Source organism: Salmo salar, chromosome 17 (genome assembly GCF_965601325.2).
Source record: "Salmo salar chromosome 17, fSalSal1, whole genome shotgun sequence".
Classification (NCBI taxonomy): Eukaryota; Metazoa; Chordata; class Actinopteri; order Salmoniformes; family Salmonidae; genus Salmo; species Salmo salar.
The window spans coordinates 8,836,644-8,856,187 of NC_138307.1; the positions used below are offsets into that span (position 1 = coordinate 8,836,644).

Genomic DNA, 19,544 nt, shown 5'->3' on the forward strand with positions numbered 1-19,544 from the left:
ACCCTTTCCAGCTTTATGCAAGGCAACAATTCTTCATCTTAGGTCTTCTGAGATCTATTTTGTTCGAGGCATGGTTCACATCAGGCAATGTTTCTTGTGAATAGCAAACTCTAATTTTATGAGTGTTTTTTACGTGGCAGGGAAGCTCTAACCAAAATCTCCAATCTCATCTCATTGATTCGACTCCAGATTAGTTGACTCCTGACTCCAATTAGCTTTTGGAGAAGTCATTAGCCTAGGGTTTCCCATATTTTTTCCAACCTACACTGTGAATGTTTAAATGATGTATTCAATATAGACAAGAAAAATACAATAATTTGTGTGCTATTAGTTTAAGCACACTGAGTTTGTCTATTGTTGTGACTTAGATGAAGATCAGATAAAATGTTATGTCAAATTTATTCATAAATCCAGGTAATTCCAAAGGGTTCACATACTTTTTCTTGCCACTGTATGGTTCATGAGGAGAAGATGATTGCAGATCATTTTGAGCGTTAGCGTTACATATGCAAAGAATGTTGTTAATAGTTTCCTTGATTTTTCAGATATCAAAACCAAATTCAGTATGGTTCGTCTTAGGGACATCCATGATAGTGAAGACACATTTCAAGTCGATAGGCCACTGTGGAGTAGATTTACAGTGGTTTAAATGGACACGTAAAATCAGATTTTGGATTTGTCAAAAACTCATTTGATTTGTCATTTGGTCCTATGGTTCATGAGAATATGTTTTTCACAGGTTTAAAAATATATACACTACCGTTCAAATGTTTGGGGTCACTTAGTACAACAAAAAAAAATGCATGAAATTAAATTAAATGTATGAAATGTATGCATTCACTACTGTAAGTCGCTCTGGATAAGAGTGTCTACTAAATGACTAAAATGTAAATGTAAATGTAATTTCCTATTTATCTGCAATAAATAGTACGCGCAAAACACCAGCCACAACATCAACAGTGAAGAGGCTACTCCGGGATGCTGGCCTTCTAGGCAGAGTTGCAAAGAAAAAGACATATCTCAGACTGGCCAATAAAAATGGCCAAAATAAATAAAATTAAGAAGGGCAAAAGAACACAGACACTGGACAGAGGAACTCTGCCTAGAAGGCCAGCATCCTGGAGTCGCCTCTTCACTGTTGACATTGAGACTGGTGTTTTGCGGGTACTATATAATGAAGCTGCCAGTTGAGGACTTGTGAGGCGTCTGTTTCTCAAACTAGACACTCTAATGTACTTGTCCTCTTGCTCAGTTGTGCATCGGGGCCTCCCACTCCTCTTTATATTCTGGTTAGAGCCAGTTTGCGCTGTTCTGTGAAGGGAGTAGTACACAGCGTTGTATGAGATCTTCAGTTTCTTGGCAATTTCTCGCATGGAATAGCCTTCATTTCTCAGAACAAGAATAGACTGACAAGTTTCAAAAGAAAGTTATTTGTTTCTGGCCATTTTGAGCCTGTAATCGAACCCACAAATGCTGATGCTCCAGATACTCAACTAGCCTAGAGAAGGCCAGTTTTATTGCTTCTTTAATCAGAAAACAGTTTTAACCAGTGCTAACATAATTGCAAAAGGGTTTTATAATGATCAGTTAGCCTTTTAAAATGCTAAACTTGGATTAGCTAACACAACGTGCCATTGAAACACAGGAGTGATGGTTGCTGATAATGGGCCTCTGTGAATGCATCAATGTTATTTTCTCATACTCTTTTGGGACTGAATCTGACTTTTAGTTCATGAGAAGATTTTTTATGATTATTCTAAGCATTATCATTACATAATCCAAACTTAACATGGTTCATCGTGGTAATGTCTGCGATGACCCTACAATGTTTCAAGTTGATAAGCCATTGTGAAGTGGATTAACAAAGGATTTATTTTGTAATTGGACATGTAAAATCTGATTTCCTGATTGATCAATACCTCAGCCATCTCTTAACCAACCAAGCGTTTCTCAAACTAAGTTAAGTGATGCACCATGGGCCTATATACCAAACTTGGTGTTCTGTGGACTTATGGGTCACGAGAATACGTTTTTCAGGTTTTCCAAAATGTCCAAGATGGAGGAAAATCTATCCTGATGGACCTTATGGGTCCTTGACGCAAATTTGTTCAGCATGAGGAAAGACACCTACATTTCAAGTCTCTAGGTCAAACAGGTCGGCGAATATTTAAGTGGGTTTAAGTGAGACTACTGGCCAATTGGTGCCTTTCTTTTTGACCAAGTTACTCATGGCCTCTAGTTTCTGTGTGCCAAATTAGATGTTTATTTTTTTTAACCAATCTATGCTTGAGTTATTGGAATGAAGGTGATCAAAAGCGTGGCTCACTTCCGCCCCCAGGAGCCCACAGTACACACGCACATTAGTGACTCCCTGAACACAATGCTCAAGATCCAACCTTTCAAAACACACCAGCAGCCCCGGCTCTCTCCTCCACTGAGAGCTCATTGGGCAGTGTCTCCTATCTGACGCCGCTGATTGGCTATTGAATGTTGTCTCGCAGGCAGCAGAGGAACTGGCAGCAGGAGGAGACAGGGATAAAGGAGGGAGAGAGAGGGAGGATACAGTGCAATATCATGAGAGGGAGAGAGCAAAACAGAGAGAGTAATAGAGGAGCCAAGAGCACCTTCAGGCAGAAGGAGGAAGGAGGAAGAAGGAAAAATAGGAAAATCCTGTCTGTGCTGCTAAAGCTGTTTACATCCTAGGTGGCTGAAGACAAGGAGGGGCTGTGACTGAGCTGAGAGTGCTGCTGTAGCTGGGTTCAGTTCTAAGGATGCCCGGGGTGTAAGTGAGGTTCTATAGCGGTTCCACAGCACCACCAGGCAGGAACCAACACTGGGATGCAGAACCTACGACATGCAGCCACGGAGGCTTTCCATCGCCTGGGTGAGTATCAGTCGAACCTACCCTCCCTAGAAACAGTACCACACTGACTCCATTCGGGTTAGGGGATCGAACAGTGCTTGCTCAAGCTTCCTCATACCCACAAACAGTATGTACGGAGTTCTCGTTGGTATTATCCTGCTATGCTTATTGTGTTCCATCTTTGTACTATGCCAGATTCCAAGATACACATGCATGGGGAATGTACTGTATGTTACCTAGGGAACACAATACCTAACTTGTTGGCATGACAACTATCCTTACACACTCTACAGGTAATGACAGGCAGCAGCTCGTTAACAGGGTCAGATGTTGTAGCGTGGTATGTTGTCGTGTTCCAGGGATGAGGGCACCCCTAGGGACTAGACTGTTACAAACGTCAGTAGCTTGGCACGGACTGGCAAATTATACTGCTGATCTGCAGATGCAGCTAGGAAGCCCACGGCTTATTGAATAAAGCATAAAAATGCTGATGAGCAGAGGGGCTGTTTTGCTCCCTAAGTAGGAGAGAAGACATGTGAGGGGTGATGTGAGCACAAGGGGAGAGAGGAGAAGAGAGGAGGAGAGGTAGCCCCAGCGGGAGCAGAGTGGTGTTTTACTCGCTAAGTGGGAGAGGAAAGGGGTGAGGAGAGAGGTGAAGGATGAGGTAAGAAGCAGAAGATGTGTTTTTCTCCGCAGTGGAAGAGAAGACGGAAGAGGAGTGAGATGGTAACCCACATCTCCCCCAGGGTGGGTGCAGGTTGTCAGGGGGAGGGAAGGTAGACAGCTAAGGCATCAAGGTGCAGGTGGTTCCATTTCCTAGGGGGGAGGTTGGTTGTCAGGGGGGATGGGTACTGGGTAGTTATAGTGCTGTTATACACTCAGGGTAGTTAGAGTGCTGTTATACACTCAGGGTAGATATAGTGCTGTTATACACTCAGGGTAGATATATAGTGCTGTTATACACTCAGGGTAGATATAGTGCTGTTATACACTCAGGGTAGTTATAGTGCTGTTATACACTCAGGGTAGATATAGTGCTGTTATACACTCAGGGTAGTTATAGTGCTGTTATACACTCAGGGTAGATATAGTGCTGTTATACACTCAGGGTAGTTATAGTGCTGTTATACACTCAGGGTAGATATAGTGCTGTTATACACTCAGGGTAGTTATAGTGCTGTTATACACTCAGGGTAGATATACTGCTGTTATACACTCAGGGTAGATATAGTGCTGTTATACACTCAGGGTAGATATAGTGCTGTTATACACTCAGGGTAGATATAGTGCTGTTATACACTCAGGGTAGATATAGTGCTGTTATACACTCAGGGTAGCTATACTGCTGTTATACACTCAGGGTAGATATATACTGCTGTTATACAGTCAGGGTAGTTATAGTGCTGTTATACACTCAGGGTAGATATAGTGCTGTTATACACTCAGGGTAGATATACTGCTGTTATACACTCAGGGTAGATATATACTGCTGTTATACACTCAGGGTAGTTATAGTGCTGTTATACACTCAGGGTAGTTATAGTGCTGTTATACACTCAGGGTAGATATAGTGCTGTTATACAGTCAGGGTAGTTATAGTGCTGTTATACAGTCAGGGTAGATATAGTGCTGTTATACACTCAGGGTAGATATAGTGCTGTTATACACTCAGGGTAGATATAGTGCTGTTATACACTCAGGGTAGTTATAGTGCTGTTATACACTCAGGGTAGTTATAGTGCTGTTATACACTCAGGGTAGATATAGTGCTGTTATACACTCAGGGTAGATATACTGCTGTTATACACTCAGGGTAGATATAGTGCTGTTATACACTCAGGGTAGTTATAGTGCTGTTATACACTCAGGGTAGATATAGTGCTGTTATAAACTCAGGGTAGTTATAGTGCTGTTATACACTCAGGGTAGATATAGTTCTGTTATACAGTCAGGGTAGATATAGTGCTGTTATACACTCAGGGTAGTTAGAGTGCTGTAATACACTCAGGGTAGATATAGTGCTGTTATACACTCAGGGTAGTTATAGTGCTGTTATACACTCAGGGTAGATATAGTGCTGTTATACAGTCACGGTAGATATATTGCTGTAATACACTCAGGGTAGATATAGTGATGTTATACAGTCAGGGTAGATATAGTGCTGTTATACACTCAGTGTAGATATAGTGCTGTTATACACTCAGGGTAGATATAGTGCTGTTATACAGTCAGGGTAGATATAGTGCTGTTATACACTCAGGGTAGATATAGTGCTGTTATACACTCAGGGTAGTTATAGTGCTGTTATACACTCAGGGTAGATATAGTGCTGTTATACAGTCAGGGTAGATATAGTGCTGTTATACACTCAGGGTAGTTATAGTGCTGTTATACAGTCAGGGTAGATATAGTGCTGTTATACACTCAGGGTAGATATACTGCTGTTATACACTCAGTGTAGATATATACTGCGTTTATACACTCAGGGTAGTTATAGTGCTGTTATACACTCAGGGTAGATATAGTGCTGTTATACACTCAGGGTAGATATAGTGCTGTTATACAGTCAGGGTAGATATAGTGCTGTTATACACTCAGGGTAGTTATAGTGCTGTTATACACTCAGGGTAGATATAGTGCTGTTATACACTCAGGGTAGTTATAGTGCTGTTATACAGTCAGGGTAGTTATAGTGCTGTTATACACTCAGGGTAGATATAGTACTGTTATACACTCAGGGTAGATATAGTGCTGTTATACACTCAGGGTAGTTATAGTGCTGTTATACACTCAGGGTAGATATAGTGCTGTTATACACTCAGGGTAGTTATAGTGCTGTTATACAGTCAGGGTAGATATAGTGCTGTTATACACTCAGGGTAGATATACTGCTGTTATACACTCAGTGTAGATATATACTGCGTTTATACACTCAGGGTAGTTATAGTGCTGTTATACACTCAGGGTAGATATAGTGCTGTTATACACTAAGGGTAGATATAGTGCTGTTATACACTCAGGGTAGTTATAGTGCTGTTATACACTCAGGGTAGATATACTGCTGTTATACACTCAGTGTAGATATATACTGCGTTTATACACTCAGGGTAGTTATAGTGCTGTTATACACTCAGGGTAGATATAGTGCTGTTATACACTCAGGGTAGATATACTGCTGTTATACACTCAGGGTAGATATATACTGCTGTTATACAGTCAGGGTAGTTATAGTGCTGTTATAAACTCAGGGTAGTTATAGTGCTGTTATACACTCAGGGTAGATATAGTTCTGTTATACAGTCAGGGTAGATATAGTGCTGTTATACACTCAGGGTAGTTATAGTGCTGTAATACACTCAGGGTAGATATAGTGCTGTTATACACTCAGGGTAGTTATAGTGCTGTTATACACTCAGGGTAGATATAGTGCTGTTATACAGTCACGGTAGATATATTGCTGTAATACACTCAGGGTAGATATAGTGATGTTATACAGTCAGGGTAGATATAGTGCTGTTATACACTCAGTGTAGATATAGTGCTGTTATACACTCAGGGTAGTTATAGTGCTGTTATACACTCAGGGTAGATATAGTGCTGTTATACACTCAGGGTAGTTATAGTGCTGTTATACAGTCAGGGTAGTTATAGTGCTGTTATACACTCAGGGTAGATATAGTACTGTTATACACTCAGGGTAGATATAGTGCTGTTATACACTCAGGGTAGTTATAGTGCTGTTATACACTCAGGGTAGATATAGTGCTGTTATACACTCAGGGTAGATATAGTGCTGTTATACACTCAGGGTAGTTATAGTGCTGTTATACACTCAGGGTAGATATAGTGCTGTTATACACTCAGGGTAGATATAGTGCTGTTATACACTCAGGGTAGATATAGTGCTGTTATACACTCAGGGTAGATATAGTGCTGTTATACACTCAGGGTAGTTATAGTGCTGTTATACACTCAGGGTAGATATAGTGCTGTTATACAGTCAGGGTAGATATAGTGCTGTTATACACTCAGGGTAGTTATAGTGCTGTTATACAGTCAGGGTAGATATAGTGCTGTTATACACTCAGGGTAGATATACTGCTGTTATACACTCAGTGTAGATATATACTGCGTTTATACACTCAGGGTAGTTATAGTGCTGTTATACACTCAGGGTAGATATAGTGCTGTTATACACTCAGGGTAGATATAGTGCTGTTATACAGTCAGGGTAGATATAGTGCTGTTATACACTCAGGGTAGTTATAGTGCTGTTATACACTCAGGGTAGATATAGTGCTGTTATACACTCAGGGTAGTTATAGTGCTGTTATACAGTCAGGGTAGTTATAGTGCTGTTATACACTCAGGGTAGATATAGTACTGTTATACACTCAGGGTAGATATAGTGCTGTTATACACTCAGGGTAGTTATAGTGCTGTTATACACTCAGGGTAGATATAGTGCTGTTATACACTCAGGGTAATTATAGTGCTGTTATACAGTCAGGGTAGATATAGTGCTGTTATACACTCAGGGTAGATATACTGCTGTTATACACTCAGTGTAGATATATACTGCGTTTATACACTCAGGGTAGTTATAGTGCTGTTATACACTCAGGGTAGATATAGTGCTGTTATACACTAAGGGTAGATATAGTGCTGTTATACACTCAGGGTAGTTATAGTGCTGTTATACACTCAGGGTAGATATACTGCTGTTATACACTCAGTGTAGATATATACTGCGTTTATACACTCAGGGTAGTTATAGTGCTGTTATACACTCAGGGTAGATATAGTGCTGTTATACACTCAGGGTAGATATACTGCTGTTATACACTCAGGGTAGATATATACTGCTGTTATACAGTCAGGGTAGTTATAGTGCTGTTATACACTCAGGGTAGATATAGTGCTGTTATACACTCAGGGTAGATATACTGCTGTTATACACTCAGGGTAGATATATACTGCTGTTATACACTCAGGGTAGTTATAGTGCTGTTATACACTCAGGGTAGTTATAGTGCTGTTATACACTCAGGGTAGATATAGTGCTGTTATACAGTCAGGGTAGTTATAGTGCTGTTATACAGTCAGGGTAGATATAGTGCTGTTATACACTCAGGGTAGATATAGTGCTGTTATACACTCAGGGTAGATATAGTGCTGTTATACACTCAGGGTAGTTATAGTGCTGTTATACACTCAGGGTAGTTATAGTGCTGTTATACACTCAGGGTAGATATAGTGCTGTTATACACTCAGGGTAGATATAGTGCTGTTATACACTCAGGGTAGTTATAGTGCTGTTATACACTCAGGGTAGATATAGTGCTGTTATACACTCAGGGTAGATATAGTTCTGTTATACAGTCAGGGTAGATATAGTGCTGTTATACACTCAGGGTAGTTATAGTGCTGTAATACACTCAGGGTAGATATAGTGCTGTTATACACTCAGGGTAGTTATAGTGCTGTTATACACTCAGGGTAGATATAGTGCTGTTATACAGTCACGGTAGATATATTGCTGTAATACACTCAGGGTAGATATAGTGATGTTATACAGTCAGGGTAGATATAGTGCTGTTATACACTCAGGGTAGATATAGTGCTGTTATACACTCAGGGTAGATATAGTGCTGTTATACAGTCAGGGTAGATATAGTGCTGTTATACACTCAGGGTAGATATAGTGCTGTTATACAGTCAGGGTAGATATAGTGCTGTTATACACTCAGGGTAGATATAGTGATGTTATACAGTCAGGGTAGATATAGTGATGTTATACACTCAGGGTAGATATAGTGATGTTATACAGTCAGGGTAGATATAGTGCTGTTATACACTCAGGGTAGTTATAGTGCTGTTATACACTCAGGGTAGATATAGTGCTGTTATACACTCAGGGTAGTTATAGTGCTGTTATACAGTCAGGGTAGTTATAGTGCTGTTATACACTCAGGGTAGATATAGTACTGTTATACACTCAGGGTAGATATAGTGCTGTTATACACTCAGGGTAGTTATAGTGCTGTTATACACTCAGGGTAGATATAGTGCTGTTATACACTCAGGGTAGATATAGTGCTGTTATACACTCAGGGTAGTTATAGTGCTGTTATACACTCAGGGTAGATATAGTGCTGTTATACACTCAGGGTAGATATAGTGCTGTTATACACTCAGGGTAGATATAGTGCTGTTATACACTCAGGGTAGATAGAGTGCTGTTATACACTCAGGGTAGTTATAGTGCTGTTATACACTCAGGGTAGATATAGTGCTGTTATACAGTCAGGGTAGATATAGTGCTGTTATACACTCAGGGTAGTTATAGTGCTGTTATACAGTCAGGGTAGATATAGTGCTGTTATACACTCAGGGTAGATGTACTGCTGTTATACACTCAGTGTAGATATATACTGCGTTTATACACTCAGGGTAGTTATAGTGCTGTTATACACTCAGGGTAGATATAGTGCTGTTATACACTCAGGGTAGATATAGTGCTGTTATACAGTCAGGGTAGATATAGTGCTGTTATACACTCAGGGTAGTTATAGTGCTGTTATACACTCAGGGTAGATATAGTGCTGTTATACACTCAGGGTAGATATAGTGCTGTTATACACTCAGGGTAGATATAGTGCTGTTATACACTCAGGGTAGATATAGTGCTGTTATACACTCAGGGTAGTTATAGTGCTGTTATACACTCAGGGTAGATATAGTGCTGTTATACACTCAGGGTAGATATAGTGCTGTTATACACTCAGGGTAGATATAGTGCTGTTATACACTCAGGGTAGATATAGTGCTGTTATACACTCAGGGTAGTTATAGTGCTGTTATACAGTCAGGGTTGATATAGTGCTGTTATACAGTCAGGGTAGATATAGTGCTGTTATACACTCAGGGTTGATATAGTGCTGTTATACAGTCAGGGTAGTTATAGTGCTGTTAAACAGTCAGGGTAAATATAGTGCTGTTATACACTCAGGGTAGTTATAGTGCTGTTATACACTCAGGGTAGTTATAGGGATGTTATACACTCAGAGTAGATATAGTGCTGTTATACACTCAGGGTAGATATAGTGCTGTTATACAGTCAGGGTAGATATAGTGCTGTTATACAGTCAGGGTAGTTATAGTGCTGTTATACACTCAGGGTAGATATACTGCTGTTATACACTCAGGGTAGATATAGTGCTGTTATACAGTCAGGGTAGTTATAGTGCTGTTATACAGTCAGGGTAGATATAGAGCTGTTATACACTCAGGGTAGATATAGTGCTGTTATACACTCAGGGTAGATATAGTGCTGTTATACACTCAGGGTAGTTATAGTGCTGTTATACACTCAGGGTAGTTATAGTGCTGTTATACACTCAGGGTAGATATAGTGCTGTTATACACTCAGGGTAGATATAGTGCTGTTATACACTCAGGGTAGTTATAGTGCTGTTATACACTCAGGGTAGATATAGTGCTGTTATACACTCAGGGTAGTTATAGTGCTGTTATACACTCAGGGTAGATATAGTTCTGTTATACAGTCAGGGTAGATATAGTGCTGTTATACACTCAGGGTAGTTATAGTGCTGTTATACACTCAGGGTAGGTATAGTGCTGTTATACAGTCACGGTAGATATATTGCTGTAATACACTCAGGGTAGATATAGTGATGTTATACAGTCAGGGTAGATATAGTGCTGTTATACAGTCAGGGTAGATATAGTGCTGTTATACACTCAGGGTAGATATAGTGATGTTATACAGTCAGGGTAGATATAGTGATGTTATACACTCAGGGTAGATATAGTGATGTTATACAGTCATGGTAGATATAGTGCTGTTATACACTCAGTGTAGTTATAGTGCTGTTATACACTCAGGGTAGATATAGTGCTGTTATACCCTCAGGGTAGTTATAGTGCTGTTATACAGTCAGGGTAGTTATAGTGCTGTTATACACTCAGGGTAGATATAGTACTGTTATACACTCAGGGTAGATATAGTGCTGTTATACACTCAGGGTAGTTAAGGTGCTGTTATACACTCAGGGTAGATATAGTGCTGTTATACACTCAGGGTAGATATAGTGCTGTTATACACTCAGGGTAGTTATATTGCTGTTATACACTCAGGGTAGGTATATTGCTGTTATACAGTCAGGGTAGTTATAGTGCTGTTATACAGTCAGGGTAGATATATAGTGCTGTTATACACTCAGGGTAGATATAGTGCTGTTATACAGTCAGGGTAGTTATAGTGCTGTTATACACTCAGGGTAGTTATAGTGCTGTTATACACTCAGGGTAGTTATAGTGCTGTTATACACTCAGGGTAGATATAGTGCTGTTATACACTCAGGGTAGATATAGTGCTGTTATATAGTCAGGGTAGATATAGTGCTGCTATACACTCAGGGTAGATATATACTGCTGTTATACACTCAGGGTAGATATAGTGCTGTTATACAGTCAGGGTAGATATAGTCCTGTTATACACTTAGGGTAGTTATAGTGCTGTTATACACTCAGGGTAGATATAGTGCTGTTATACACTCAGGGTAGTTATATTGATGTTATACACTCAGGGTAGATATAGTGCTGTTATACACTCAGGGTAGTTATATTGATGTTATACACTCAGGGTAGATATAGTGCTGTTATACACTCAGGGTAGATATACTGCTGTTATACACTCAGGGTAGATATAGTGCTGTTATACACTCAGGGTAGATATATAGTGCTGTTATACAGTCAGGGTAGATATAGTGCTGTTATACAGTCAGGGTAGATATACTGCTGTTATACACTCAGGGTAGATAAACTGCTGTTATACACTCAGGGTAGTTATAGTGCTGTTATACAGTCAGGGTAGATATAGTGCTGTTATACACTTATGGTAGTTATAGTGCTGTTATACACTCAGGGTAGATATACTGCTGTTATACACTCAGGGTAGATATAGTGCTGTTATACACTCAGGGTAGATATAGTGATGTTATACACTCAGGGTAGGTATAGTGCTGTTATACACTCAGGGTAGATATAGTGCTGTTATACACTCAGGGTAGATATAGTGCTGTTATACACTCAGGGTAGTTATAGTGCTGTTATACACTCAGGGTAGTTATAGTGCTGTTATACAGTCAGGGTAGATATAGTGCTGTTATACAGTCAGGGTAGATATAGTGCTGTTTTACACTCAGGGTTGATATAGTGCTGTTATACAGTCAGGGTAGTTATAGTGCTGTTATACAGTCAGGGTAGATATAGTGCTGTTATACACTCAGGGTAGTTATAGTGCTGTTATACACTCAGGGTAGTTATAGTGATGTTATACACTCAGGGTAGATATAGTGCTGTTATACAGTCAGGGTAGATATAGTGCTGTTATACAGTCAGGGTAGATATAGTGCTGTTATACAGTCAGGGTAGTTATAGTGCTGTTATACACTCAGGGTAGATATACTGCTGTTATACACTCAGGGTAGATATAGTGCTGTTATACACTCAGGGCAGTTATATTGATGTTATACACTCAGGGTAGATATAGTGCTGTTATACAGTCAGGGTAGATATAGTGCTGTTATACACTCAGGCTAGATATAGTGCTGTTATACACTCAGGGTAGATATACTGCTGTTATACTCTCAGGGTAGATATAGTGCTGTTATACACTCAGGGTAGTTATAGTGCTGTTATACACTCAGGGTAGATATAGTGCTGTTATACACTCAGGGTCGATATAGTGCTGTTATACAGTCAGGGTAGATATAGTGCTGTTATACAGTCAGGGTAGTTATAGTGCTGTTATACACTCAGGGTAGATATACTGCTGTTATACACTCAGGGTAGATATAGTGCTGTTATACACTCAGGGTAGTTATATTGATGTTATACAGTCAGGGTAGATATAGTGCTGTTATACAGTCAGGGTAGATATAGTGCTGTTATACAGTCAGGGTAGATATATAGCTGTTATACAGTCAGGGTAGTTATAGTGCTGTTATACAGTCAGGGTAGTTATACTGCTGTTATACACTCAGGGTAGTTATATTGATGTTATACACTCAGGGTAGATATACTGCTGTTATACACTCAGGGTAGTTATACTGCTGTTATACACTCAGGGTAGTTATATTGATGTTATACACTCAGGGTAGATATAGTGCTGTTATACAGTCAGGGTAGATATATAGCTGTTATACAGTCAGGGTAGTTATAGTGCTGTTATACAGTCAGGGTAGTTATAGTGCTGTTATACAGTCAGGGTAGATATACTGCTGTTATACAGTCAGGGTAGATATAGTGCTGTTATACACTCAGGGTAGATATACTGCTGTTATACACTCAGGGTAGATATACTGCTGTTATACACTCAGGGTAGATATAGTGCTGTTATACAGTCAGGGTAGATATAGTGCTGTTATACACTCAGGGTAGATATAGTGCTGTTATACAGTCAGGGTAGATATAATGTTATAGAGTCAGGGTAGATATATAGCTGTTATACAGTCAGGGTAGTTATAGTGCTGTTATACAGTCAGGGTAGTTATACTGCTGTTATACACTCAGGGTAGTTATATTGATGTTATACACTCAGGGTAGATATACTGCTGTTATACACTCAGGGTAGTTATACTGCTGTTATACACTCAGGGTAGATATAGTGATGTTATACACTCAGGGTAGATATAGTGCTGTTATACAGTCAGGGTAGATATAGTGCTGTTATACACTCAGGGTAGATATAGTGCTGTTATACACTCAGGGTAGATATATAGTGCTGTTATACACTCAGGGTAGATATACTGCTGTTATACTCTCAGGGTAGATATAGTGCTGTTATACAGTCAGGGTAGATATACTGCTGTTATACACTCAGGGTAGTTATACTGCTGTTATACACTCAGGGTAGTTATATTGATGTTATACACTCAGGGTAGATATAGTGCTGTTATACAGTCAGGGTAGATATATAGCTGTTATACAGTCAGGGTAGTTATAGTGCTGTTATACAGTCAGGGTAGTTATAGTGCTGTTATACAGTCAGGGTAGATATACTGCTGTTATACAGTCAGGGTAGATATAGTGCTGTTATACACTCAGGGTAGATATACTGCTGTTATACACTCAGGGTAGATATACTGCTGTTATACACTCAGGGTAGATATAGTGCTGTTATACAGTCAGGGTAGATATAGTGCTGTTATACACTCAGGGTAGATATAGTGCTGTTATACAGTCAGGGTAGATATAATGTTATAGAGCTGGGGAAGCAGGATGCAGGTGGTTCTGTAGACGGAGATGAATAATTAATCATTCTCACAGCTGCAGTGTAAACAAAATAAAGTAAGTGCTCTGTAGTCCTCTAAAAAACTCAGGGCAAATCTGTTAGGGGTCACTGCCAATTCAAATGCAATGGCACGTCCTCCAAACAGTTTTTTCGCCACATTGGTTGTCTGTGGTTTGAATCGCAACTGTGCTAAGTGATTTTGTTATTGTACACAGACAGGACAGCCGATGTTCCTCCTCTCTCTTGCCCTGTCAGTTTGAACAAGGAAACTGTTGTTTTCTCTAATCTGAAGAGACTCGGATGTGCTTTGCACATTTCTGTCAGAGAGAGAGACCTGGTATCAGGATGTACTGCTCAGCTGCTTGGCCTGGGAGCATATCTCACAGGATATCCAAACGAGCGCCTATCTCTACGCTATTCAGAGAGGCTGATAGTATGTTTGTGCACTAGGCTGCTAGTACACTGCTTCTACACGTGATCACAAGTTGACTCATGTCTTGAATCATTACTTACTTGTACCATTTTCCATGTATCCCACACAACACAGTATGATGGTACGCCAGAGGTAAGCTTATAGAGGAAGTGCCAAGGCCAAAGCTCCAGTGTAGGCTAACCTATAGGACTGACTAAGACTGGCTACGAGGGGGACACGCCACAGGGCATTCCAATTCCAATAGAGCTCAGAGGAAATAGTTTAAGAGCATCGATGACACGTCGACTCCCCCCCAAAAATGCCTCAACCTCAATTCATTGAGGAGTGGGTTCTTGAAGAATCCAATCTGTGTTTATGTGTGCTTTTCTTCTCTCTGACACATCTCATCCCCTCCTCAATACCCCCACTCCCCCCTGGGTGAGTTGGACAATAGACAACGTTGCACTTTTTGTGAACCCCTCAAGCTGTACCTGTATGGTGTCCATCTGTGTGACGTCTATCTGTGTGTGACTGTCTGGTAGACCTGGCTGGAGGGCTACAGCGGCTCGGTCGGGTGCGCATATGCCTGCCTGGCCCTGAGGCCCCCCAGGCTGCTCCCAGTGGGTAGTGGATTAACCAGCTGCCTGGAGGCTGCCTGCCTGCCTGTGACAGCTGTCCACCTCCAATAGTTACGTCCCATTCTACTCTGCTCTGTTCTGCCTCGGGAATACTGATGAGGGCTATCTGTATGTACGGGTCTGTATGAGGGCGAGATGGAGGGATAGGAATGGAGGGAGGAGGGTAGGTGGTGAATGGTGGGCTCGGCTCGGAGTGGGATGGAGCATGAGTGACTGTCTCTCTGTGGCTCCATCTCTCCTCCATAAATAACCCTGACTGCAGTGGCGTGCTGTACCAAGGGAGAGCTAGTAGCAATAATATAATATCCTAACCTAGAAGTGGTGAGAGAGTAAGACATACCACTCCACACACAGCCTCTCCATGGGTCCCTAACATAGAAATAGAATCCCTAGAACAGTCGTAGAACCTCAGACCATGACATCATTGACTTGAATGGGGATACCCCTTTTTGTCCCCAGTTTCATGATATCCAATTGGTTGTCACAGTCTTGTCCCATCGCTGCAACGACGGACTCGGGTGAGGCGAAGGTCGAGACCCGTGCGTCTTCTGAAACGCGACCCTGCCAAGCCACACTGCTTCTTGACACACTGCTCGCTTAACCCAGAAGCCAGCCACACCAATGTGTCGGAGGAAACACCGAACTGGTGACCGCAATCAGCTTGCAGGCACCCAGCCCGACACAAGGAGTCGCTAGAGCACGATGGGACAAGGACATCTCGGCTGGCCAAACCCTCCCGTTACCCGGACGACGCTGGGCCATTTGTGTGCCGCCTCATGGGTCTCCCAGTCACGGCCGGCTGTGACACAGCCTGGCATCGAAGCCGGATCTGTAGTGACGCCTCAAGCACTGCGACGCAGTACCTTAGACCGCTGCACCACTCGGGAGGCCTCCGTTCGAGGAATTCTATTTCTATGGTGCCTACATTACCTCACCTCAGTCCAATGCCCTTCAGTCAGAGTCATACCAGAACATCCCTACCCCAGGATGTCTCCTACTATACTGCTCAGATCATGACCTCTATTTCCTGGTTGGCATTCCTAGTTTCTACCCGATCTAATTATAACTTGACTTTGTCCATGGCTGCACATGCTGAGCCAAGAGGAGTTTTAGTTAGTTGGAAAAGGCAATGTGCCAGCTGTACTGTATTCTTCCAAGACAAATATATTTAGACTGGAACATATTTGTATGGGTTTAATTATCCAATGTGTCCATTTATAGATATGGCTTTTAAATGAACAACAACATACATTTATACCCTCAATAATTTCCCATATCAAATTGATATTATCAATTATTGACAAACAATTCTAGTTTTATATTACTGTATTCTATTCTGTTTACATACTATATGTGTTGCTATACAGAGAATAAGGCTTTCTGTAAAGCCTATTGTTATTGAAGTCAAGCAGCGCTAAAGGTAATGTCTTGTCTGGATGGGTACAATGAAGCCTTCCCATTTGGAAGATAAGGAGCAGTCATGTTCCTGCAAACTTTGACTGTCGCTTATGAGAAAGAGCTACCGACCCAGATTCCTCTCCAAGTTCTCTCTCTCTCGGTCATTGTATCTCTTCCTTGCTGTCTCTCTCCCCGTCTGTCTGTGTCTCTGTCTATCTGTTTCTCTCTCCAAGTCTCTCTGTCTCCCTCTGTCACTCCGTGTCTCTCTCCAAGTCTCTCTGTGTCTCTGTCTGTCTCTGTCTCTGTGTGTCTCTCTCTGTGTCGCACTCTGTGCGTCTCTCTGTGTCTCTCTCTGTGTCTCTAGATGTCTCTGTCTGTCTCTCTGTCTCTCTGTGTCTCTCTCCAAGTCTCTCTTTGTCTCTGTCTCTCTGTGTCTCTGTCTCTCTGTCTATCTGTCTCTCTCTCCCCAACTTATATCATCATCATCACTCACATGTCACACGCACACATTTTCATCTCTTTCTCCTGTCACTCATCCTCTCCCTCCTCATCCTCTCCTTCCTTCCCTGCTCCACTCCTCTCTCATTTGCCATTTCTGCTCCACTTTTCACATTCCATTAGAATCTCCCAGCTACAGAATTGTACCACAGTGGACTTAACGTTAAATTCTATCTTCAGCTGAATTCAGGATTATAAAGCAACGATGACAGCAGTAGACATTGTAGCATCCTTGTAACACAGGATCTTAAAGTTTATGGTTTGGTCCAAATTGTTTTGTCCAAATGTTGTTTCCAAGTTTTCTATCCAAGTGTTCCAACCATGTGTTCTATCCAAGTGTTCTAACCAACTGTTCCAACCATGTGTTCCAACCATATGTTCCAACCATGTGTTCCAACCAAGTGTTCTAACCAAGTGTTCTAACCAAGTGTTCCAACCATGTGTTCCAACCAAGTGTTCTAACCAACTGTTCCAACCATGTGTTCCAACCATATGTTCCAACCATGTGTTCCAACCAAGTTTTCTAACCAACTGTTCCAACCATGTGTTCCAACCATATGTTCCAACCATATGTTCCAACCATGTGTTCCAACCAAGTGTTCTAACCAAGTGTTCCAACCATGTTTTCTAACCAAGTGTTCCAACCATGTGTTCCAACCATGTGTTTTATCCAAGTTTTCTAACCAAGTGTTCCAACCATGTGTTCTATCCAAGTTTTCCAACCAAGTGTTCTATCCAAGTGTTCTATCCAAGTGTTCTATCCCATTGTTGTAACCAAGTGTTCTATCCAAGTGTTCTATCCAAGTGTTCTATCCAAGTGTTCTATCCAAGTGTTCTATCCAAGTGTTCTATCCAAGTGTTATATCCAAGTGTTCTATCCAAGTGTTCTATCCAAGTGTTCTATCCAAGTGTTCTATCCAAGTGTTCTAACCAAGTGTTCTATCCAAGTGTTCTATCCAAGTGTTATATCCAAGTGTTCTATCCAAGTGTTATATCCAAGTGTTCTATCCAAGTGTTCTATCCAAGTGTTCTATCCAAGTGTCCTATCCAAGTGTTCTATCCAAGTGTCCTATCCCATTGTTTTAACCAAGTGTTCTATCCAAGTGTTCTATCCATGTGTTCCAACCATGTGTTCCAACCATGTGTTCTCTCCAAGTGTTCTGTCCTAGTGTTCTAACCAGTGTTCTATTCAAGTGTTCTTAACAACTGTTCATGCTTTCTGTCTTTTGTTCCTGGCAGGTCTGAAGCAAAGACAGCTGGGATATGAGGAGGTAAGATACCCTATGTTATTGTCTGTGACTGAAACACTTACGAAATACTATTTTTAAGGGTCAGATTCGACTATATATCACAAGAGTTTGAGACAGTTAGACATACTTTGTTGTTCCTTCTCTCTGTTTCTCTCTGGCGTCCTCCGTCCCTCCTGGGGAGAGAGAAGATTAACAGAATAGTCAACACTGCCCCCTGCTGAGAAGAGTGGGAGGAGGAGCGGGAGCAAGAGAGAGAGAGAGGGAGAGAGGGAGGAGAGAGAGATGCTGTAGACACACACACACTCCACCACCACCACTCAGCGTTTCTCCCGCTGTCACGTTGAAGTTGGAGAGGATTTCATTTCAAGGGCCATTAATTCCTGTCTCCTCCCCATAGCGGAAAGAGCACCGTAAGATTCTACATTATACGTCTCTGAAAAGAAAGTGAGCCAAAAATAGCCTTGCCTCCCCTCTGAGCTCTACATTCTACTCTGTCCTGTCCTCTACTACTAAAACTGTAATTATACTCTTTATGGAGCTAATTCCCATTTGCAGCTGCTCTACGTGGACCACTCAGCACTCCCAAAAAGCATCATTATGTGGTGGTACTAACTGCCCTGTGTCCTCCAAAACCTGCACAGAAATGTTATGTACTGTATGCAGTTAAGAAAATGTTTGAGGGAAAAAACCTGTTTTAGGAAAATGGGGAATGTGAACCACAGAGAATAAAAGCTGTTAGTGGTTCAGATTGGCAGGTTATGGCGACTCTGTGGGAGACTGTTTCCACCCGCTGGTCTCTCCTCTCACACGCAATCCTCTTCAGTCCTCACACCTCGCCCTCATACAGGCTGGAATGGATCTGGCGCTAGCTGGAGTTAGGCCTCAAACTGTGTTTTCGCCACTTCAAGACTTTCTGGAGGGGTGGATGAGCAATGAGCGACGGCGGTTGAGAGATAATTGAGGAATTCTATCAATCACTCGCTGTATTATATTCGGAATGCCCCATGCACATATTTGGGATTCCATTGAATGAAATCCAAGAGAGGAAGACAGGGGAGAAGCCTCCGGTGGTGTGTAGAGGAAATGAGACAGAACCCCCTTCCCACCAACCCTTAAATGGAACAGAAACAGAATGTTAATTGGTATAAAAAACTCAAATTAGATT

At 41.4% G+C, this 19,544-nt stretch overlaps 1 protein-coding gene across 1 annotated transcript in view; it reads left to right on the plus strand.

Annotated features, from left to right (window-relative positions):
* Nucleotides 1-2,536: 2,536 nt before the first annotated feature.
* LOC106575174 (cyclin-dependent kinase 15) overlaps nucleotides 2,537-19,544 on the plus strand; it is a 34,280-nt gene continuing 17,272 nt past the window's right edge. Inside the window, 2 exon segments of the mRNA XM_045698844.2 lie at nucleotides 2,537-2,884; nucleotides 18,369-18,400. Coding sequence (XP_045554800.1) covers nucleotides 2,839-2,884; nucleotides 18,369-18,400 — 78 coding nt within the window. The 5' untranslated portion in view covers nucleotides 2,537-2,838.